General features: G+C 57.3%; 1 protein-coding gene across 1 annotated transcript; it reads left to right on the top strand.

Moving 5' to 3' along the window:
- Positions 1-275: 275 nt before the first annotated feature.
- Positions 276-5,137, top strand: KCNK15 (potassium two pore domain channel subfamily K member 15; the record flags this gene model as incomplete). Its single annotated transcript, XM_079783318.1, has 2 exons — positions 276-558; positions 4,428-5,137. 2 exons carry the CDS (start codon positions 276-278, stop codon positions 5,135-5,137), a joined length of 993 nt encoding a protein of 330 aa, XP_079639444.1.
- Between the last annotated feature and the right edge of the window lie 2,622 nt (positions 5,138-7,759).

Genomic DNA, 7,759 nt, shown 5'->3' with positions numbered 1-7,759 from the left:
GCGCCAGCGGGTAAATAAAGGCAGATGTGTGGCAGGGGCGGCCGCCCTCCCTGCCATCCCGCCCCCCCTGCCCCCCCCCCGTCCCCGCCACACACGCCCCGAGGCCCCGCCTCTGGGTGCCCCATCCCAGCCACGCGCAGCCTGAGCTCCTGCCGCGCGGGTCCCAGGCGCTGGCTGGGGCGGAGCGGGCGCGGGGCGGCCGTCGAGGCGCATGGCCCCGGCCCGGACTAGGCTGGCGCGGCGCGGAGCGGGACGGCGCGGTTCGGGGCGCTGCCATGAAGCAGCAGAGCGTGCGCACCGCCGCGCTGGTCCTGTGCATCCTGTCCTACCTGCTGGTGGGCGCCGCCGTCTTCGATGCGCTCGAGTCCGAGGCGGAGAGCGGCCGCCAGCGGCTGCTGGCCCAGAAGCGGAGCGAGCTCCGGAGGAAGTACGGCTTCTCGGCCGAGGACTACCGCGAGCTGGAGCGCCTGGCGCTGCAGGCCGAGCCGCACCGCGCCGGCCGCCAGTGGAAGTTCGCGGGCTCCTTCTACTTCGCCATCACGGTCATCACCACCATCGGTGAGCGCCCCGGAGCCCCCTGGGCGCTCGCTCCATCCCGAGCCGCCCGCGGTCCCCTGGGTTCGAATCCCGCCTCTGTCCCTGCCCAGCTGGGTGACTTTGGACGGGTCATTTCGGCGGCTCACCGGAGCCGCACTTGGCCTCCCTGTGCCGAGAGGGCTGTCATTCCACGCAGGCTGGGCTGGGAGGAGTCAGCAGGTCAAGTTTGCCAAGAGGCTGGCGCGCAGGAATGCCCAGAAAATGCTCCGGGGGCTGGGAGGCAGACCAAGGGGGACCTGGGAGCCCGAGTGGCTGAAGTGGCTTCCTCGGCTGCACCGCACTAGCTGTGTGGCCTGAGACAAGTTGTGTGACCTCTCTGAGCCTCACTCTTCTCCTCTTTAAAGTAGGGGGTGCTGATCAGCACTCTTGCAGGCTGTGGTGAGATCGTTATCATCCAGGAAAGAATATGTGCAGAAAGTTTCAGCAGGGGGCCTGACACATAGAAAGCACTAAAAATAGAAGTGGATTTCTGTATTACAGTTGTTATTCTGTTACTTCATAAGACCGGGGACCTAGTCTGTGTTAGTCACTGCAGCATGGCCAGTGTCTGGCACATAGTAGACACTCAATAAATACATGTTAAAGGAATGACTGATTAACTCAGCTTTGGACCTCACCCTCGGGGATCCAGAGCACTTTCTCCGCAGCATCTGGACCGCCAGCCGTTGCCATGGCCACCGCCTGGCTGGTACCTGTGGAGCCTAAGCCCGGGGAAGCGGGGAAAGGAGAGAAGCAGGCTCTGCAGGGCTCCCAGCGGGGTGCCAGCCGCTCCTGGGCCCCAGCTGTGGATGTGCAGGTGCCCCCCTGCAAGCCCAGGCCTCGGAGGAAATGTCTCTGTTCTTGCCAGTGAATGTGAGCTTGTGGGTTTAGCAGCCGCGTTAAAACCTGAGTTCTGCAATGACATGTTCTCATCTCTATTGCCGTCCTGCTTCTCTCTGAGCCCTGGTTTCCTCAACTTCAAAATGCAATTGTTCCTACCTCACTGGGGGGTTGCCAGGTTTAAATGAGGTCAAGCATGTAAAATGCGTGGCACAGTGCCTGAGGCTAAATGGGCACTGTTAATTAGTAATAATGACAATTCATTATTTGCCAACTGTGGGCCCAGCTCCCATTCAGCCCTTATGACCCCTCCTGTCAACATGGGTACCCCTGCTTCTCTATCTTGGCTCAGCCTAAGACACCCCCCCCCGCCCCCCGCCGCTGTGCCCGGTGGTGTGGGACCCCATCCATCTCTTCTGCTTTCCCGCACATTCTTTGGGGGCCTCCCAGCTGTGTTTGGCCGCCTCTCCTGGTTGTTCTCCTCCCTACCTGCCCCTCTATCCCTCCTGCCCCCCATGCATCTGGGAGCCTGGGGAAGGGACTAGAAGAGGAAACAGGAGTTTTGCCTTTTTGGCCATTTGGGGGCGCTGTGTGGTGCAGGCCGCGTAAGGCCGCTTGCAGACAGCCTGGGACCCAGGAGCATGAGCACTGCAGGGACAGGAGAGAGGCACCGAGAAGCAATGGAGGACGGAGGTGGCCTCTGGGCAGCTTCATCCCTCTAACCCTAATTTCCTTCTCTGTGCAATGGGGATAATGCCATCTCATACAGTCCCCGGAAGGGTTAAATAATAACCCATGTAAAGTACCCGCATGTTTAGTTATCTTTATTCATGTCCCTCTCTGCCAAAAACCTGACATAGCCCCAAACAGCTGGAAACAGCCTTCCTGGCCTCTAATTCCTATAGAGGCTCCTCTGTCTCAGACCCCCGTCAGTTTGGTTTGATCGTTATTATTATTGATGATTAAATTTTCGTTGACCCCTTAGCCTGTGCCAGAATCTGTAAAAGGCACCGGTGACTGGGGACACAGAGAAGGGACTGGCACGGTTTCTGGCCTCAAGGAGCTCACAGCCTGGTGGTGGGCAGAGCCCTCGCTGCCCCAGTAACAGGGCCATGTATTGGAAAAGTGGAAGTGGAGCTGTAGGACTTTAAACCCATATATTGTGTTGATATTCTGAATAAATGACATATGCACACAGTACACACTTACATGGTCCAAAAAGGTACAGCATGAAAAGGAAGTCTCCCTCTTACCCTGTCCCTCAGCCCATCAATTCCTTTCCCTGGATTAAATAGTTACTGGTTTCTTGTGCATCCTCCTAGATATAGTCTCCGCCTCTATATTCCTTTAAAACACACACACATTACATAGACATGACAACATACACACTGTTTTGTTTCTTGCTTTTTTAACTTATATACAGAGTGGGGCAAAAGAAAGTTTACAGTTGTTTGTATGGAAAATAATGCAATAATTAATGAATAGTAATACAAGAATAAACTGTGTTTCGAGTACTAACCACCATAAACCTACTTTCACCCCACCCTATAGTTTGGTGGTATTTTTATATCAGTCCCTAACGCACTGTGTCATGTTTTTCATGGCCGCATAGGAGCTCTTCTCTGCCTTGGCACAACTGGCATTTTGGACTGAAGTTGTGACAACCAAAAGTGTCTCCAGATATTGCCAAAAGTCCCCTCAGGAGCAAAATCACCCCTGGTTGGAACCTGCTGTGTAATATTCCATCCTTTGGACGGCGCTGTGACTTATTTAACCAGGCCCCTGTCGATGGACACTTGGGTTGCCCAACATTTTCACTACGAGCAACAATGCTTCAATGAGACCAATGTGCATCACTGGTATCACTATGTGTTTCGGAGCAGGGGTTGCCAACCGGTGGTCCGTGAGGTCCGAAAGGTTGGCGACCGCAGTTTTGGAGGACTAGCTTCCTCACCGTGGAATTGCACAAGTCCAAGGGCCGGGGTGTTCTACATTCTGGCAGATGGGGCCAGTTTGCTAGAGGGGGCATATTCTGTTGGGGAAGGGCTCCCTGACTTTTCCTGGGTCCTGGGACCCTCTGAGAATATAATGAAAGCGTTCACGCCTCTCTCCTGGAAAAGATAGATACCCCCTTATCTCCAGGTGCCCTACACCAGTTGAGGGGACCGAGTGGATAATCACTCCACCAGACGAAGGAGGTGTTTCGTGAGAGGGGGGCTTGGAGCAGATGTGGGAAGGAAGAGTGGACTGGGGCAGGGCAGGTAGGGTGTGGTGGTGGTGGGAGCGGGGACAGGAGAAAAGGCATGTGGTGGGACATGCTGGCTGGGGAAGCACCATGGGGGTCTAGATCACAAAGGAGCTCAGACACCATGTGAGAACTAGTTCTTTACCCTGTGAGTACTGGGAGCCACGGAAGCTTTTGCCTTAGAAAAAAAAAATCAAAACACAATTTACATACAGTAAAACTCACCACTTTTCAGTGCATACTTCTGTGGGTTTTGACAAATGAAGTCCGGCCGGCCGCGATCGAGACAGAACATTTCCATCCCCCTCCAAGGTCCTGTCACCCCCTCTGTAGTGAACCCCTCCTCCGTCTCAGTGACTGGCAACCACAGATCTGCTCTCTGTCTCCATCGTTTTCTGCCAGCGTAACATTTAACTGGAGTCACACCGTTTGCACCTTTGGAGCTTGGCTTCCGCATAATACATGTGAGATTCGTCCTTTGTTGCTGCAGATAACCGCCGTCCGTTCCTTTCTATTGCTCCAAAGAATTCCATTGTATGGATGTACTTTGGGTTATTTATCCGTTTTCCAATCAAGGGACGTTTGGGTTGTTTACAGTTTGGGGTGATAACGGACAACCAGGCTAGGTTTGGAAGCCAGAGAATGTCCTAGATAGGTAGGAGCCCGCTCTGGGGGATGGGAGGCCGGCCGGCAGGCCGAGGGCTACATATGGTGTTGTCAGATGGCACTGGGTACTCACCGACCTCCCCCTCCACTCTCCCTCCAGGGTATGGCCACGCCGCACCAGGCACGGACTCGGGCAAGGTCTTCTGCATGTTCTACGCGCTCCTGGGCATCCCCCTGACGCTGGTCACCTTCCAGAGCCTGGGCGAGCGGCTGAACGCGCTGGTGCGGCGCCTCCTGCTGGCGGCCAAGCGCTGCCTGGGCCTGCGGCGGCCGCGCGTGTCCACGGAGAACATGGTAGTGGCCGGGCTGCTGGTGTGCGCGGCCACGCTGGCCCTCGGGGCCGCCGCTTTCGCGCACTTCGAGGGCTGGACCTTCTTCCATGCCTACTACTACTGCTTCATCACCCTCACCACCATCGGCTTCGGCGACTTCGTGGCGCTGCAGAGCGACGAGGCGCTGCAGAGGAAGCCGCCCTACGTGGCCTTCAGCTTTCTCTACATCCTTTTAGGGCTCACGGTCATTGGCGCCTTCCTCAACCTCGTGGTCCTGCGCTTCCTGGCGGCCAGCACCGACGCGCCCGAGCGCGCTGCTCGCCGCGCCAGCCCTCTCCGCCTGGGGGCGCCGGAGAGCCGCGGTGCCGCCCTGACCCGCAGCCCGACGCGCCCCGGGGGTTCCTCTGTCTCCTACCGCATCCACCAGCTGGAGATGTGGGCCCGCGACAATCTGGGCTTCTCGCCCCCCGTGAGCCCTGGGGCTATGGGTGGCCGCGGCGGGGCAGGCAGGCCCCCTGCCCGGCGGAAGTCCATCTGACAACCTGACCCCATGGGGTCGAGGGTTTGGGTTAACCTGTCAATGCCCCACTCCCCCCAGAGCTTGGAGAGGGGTGAGGGGCCTCGGGTGCAATGCCATCTTCTGCCACAAGCAGGTTCGCATTCCCTTCTGTGGCTAGCCCCTCTCTCATCTCCAAAAATATATTAAAGTCGTGTCATAAGCACAATTACGATTCTAAGGTCACCCAGGAGGTGCAAATCCCTACAGTCCAAATTGTTTTAGGAAGGCGTGGCCACACTACCTGGCCTCTGGAGTGGACACAGGTGGCTGTTCTGCTGCGGAAGAGGCAGGTTTTCGTGTTGCAGGGAAAATGCACAGCTTTGGAGACTGGAATCCCACCTGTGAGGCCAGCTGCTCACACCATGAGAAGCCAGGAAGGATATGGACTGATAGGAACGGACCTGCCTGCCGCCCAGCGTGGACCCGCGGGCAAATCGCTGCCCTGTTTAAACGATCTTGTTCAGCATGTAGAGAGGAACTGGCCCAGGTGGGACTGAAGCGCATTCTCCCCACCCAAGCGGACGCTCTTTGTCCTGGGCCAGTCCCACTTCGGGATCAGGGGCCTTGCTGACACCCACCATGTCACTGAGGCCACCTGGACGCGACGGACGGCTGTGAGACCAACTCTTGTCGGGGAGTTGTGAGATCTGGGTCCTGCTAGTCCCCCGCAATGTGACTTTGGTAAACCCCATCCCCTATCTGGTCCTCTGTTACATCTCATCTGTAAAATGATGGGGTTCACCTAGAATCTTGCTCCCTCCTATGCATCCCTGGAAGGGTCCCTGGTTCAGGACCAAGGGCGGGCATCACAAAAGGCCATGGTGGGACATGCCGACATCCGCAGCACCCGGCCCCTTAAAACAGCTGCCCTTAGCTTCCCAGCCAGAACAGCCTCCACACAAAGCAGAGCAAGACCAGTTAGAAAAGCCAAAAACTTTAATCGTCAACATGAGCTACATGGTCATGAACACAATGCAACGTGACCCACCCCAACCCAGGGGCCGGAAACCCTCCCTCCCCAAAGGCCCGGGCGGCTCCCGCTCCTGGAGAGGGAACGAAGGGGAGGTTGGTGGATGGAGAGGCCTCAGGCTGAGGATCCCGGGTCCTGCCTTCCTGCCACCTCCTCAGGAGGCAGTTGAAGAGTGAAGGGGCTCCAGAGCTGCTGTCTGAGGCCCTGGGTTCAAGTCTCCACGTTGCTCTCCCAGAAGCCATGAGTAAAATGGGCACGACCAGCCTCCCTACGGGGTTTGTGAGTCAGATGAGCTCATGGACATGAAAGCTTCTCATCACTGAGGCGCTGCCACACAGACACGGGGCCCTCCCTGAGGGCTGTGGGGGTCCTCGCAGGGAAACGGGGGATGGCCCGGTCCCCTGGGCCTGGCACAATGCTGCTGCTCAATAAATAAACACAGGTGGCCTTGCCTGACGCAACAGCTGTGCTCCAAGGGGAAGGGGGCTACGTGCTGTGCTGAACACGGCAGTGTGCCCGGGAGCTCCTGGTTTAAGGACCTGGATGGTGAATCAGCTTGTAAAGTGCATAGCCACCCCCGAAACGGCTGTACTTACGGGGCGGAAGCTCCGAGCGGCTGGGAGGACTGCGTTCTAGTCTGTGCTCAGCCACTAACTCACAGTGGGACCCTAGCAGGGACGTTCCCCACCCAGGGCCTCAGCTTCCCCCTCTTCAAAATGGGGCTGATAAGGGCCCCCCACCTTCTGCCCAGGGGATCCTGTAAGGGTAAAAGCACTTTGAAAACAAACACAACGGGAAGATCAGACATTACATCTGAAGGTTGTGAGGATCTCCTGGAGATGCAGCCTCACCCATGCAGCCCCCGCCAGGAAGTGAGCCTCTTACCTCCCTCGAGTTGGTCCTAGGGAGTTATGGCCCCTCGGCGGGAGCCCCCACCCAGTCACCAAGGCCTGGACAAACCCTCAGTCAGCTGGGCCAGACCCCCAGGAGAGCTAGATCTCTAGGGCAAACGCTCTTCCCCAAACCCAGGCCCAGAAAGATTACTGGCCCGCAGGGATGGAACCAAGCAGGAGTGGATGACCCAGGGCTTAAAGGCCCCAACTACTCACCTTAGCAGACATGCCCGGGAGCTATGGTCTCCTGTCCCGTGAAGGAAGGAAGCACAAGGGAGCCCTGTTCTGATTTACTGAGGAGTCTTGGGCACGTCACTTCCTGATTCTGGGCCGGTGTCCTCACCTCTCAGGTGTGCTACAATGTGCCCTTCACATCTTTTCAAGGCCACTGGGAGGCTCCACGGAGAGGGGGGAGGAGGAAGGGTGGTGAGAAATGGTGGCCCCCTTCACCCTGCCCTGGCTCCAGGGCAGCCTCAGGTAGGAGGCGGCCCACTGAACTTACAGGTGCAATTGCTGCACTGGCCTCTCTCTCCTAGTCTGTAAAATGGAAATGACTTGACTAATGGTCCCAAAGCCCCTTTCCCTTTAGAATGAAAAGCAGATTCTGGAGAAGACTAACTCCCACGCTACCGCTGCATGTGACCTTCGGACCAGAGATTGAAAAATAAACTCGGTTCCCCTAGAGACCCAGCTCCTCCCCACCCGACTCCCCCCAACTCCGCCCTCTCTGATCCTGTC

The sequence above is a fragment of the Cnephaeus nilssonii genome (genome assembly GCF_951640355.1).
Source record: "Cnephaeus nilssonii genome assembly, chromosome: 11".
NCBI lineage: Eukaryota > Metazoa > Chordata > Mammalia > Chiroptera > Vespertilionidae > Cnephaeus > Cnephaeus nilssonii.
This window is presented reverse-complemented; position numbering and strand designations above follow the sequence as displayed.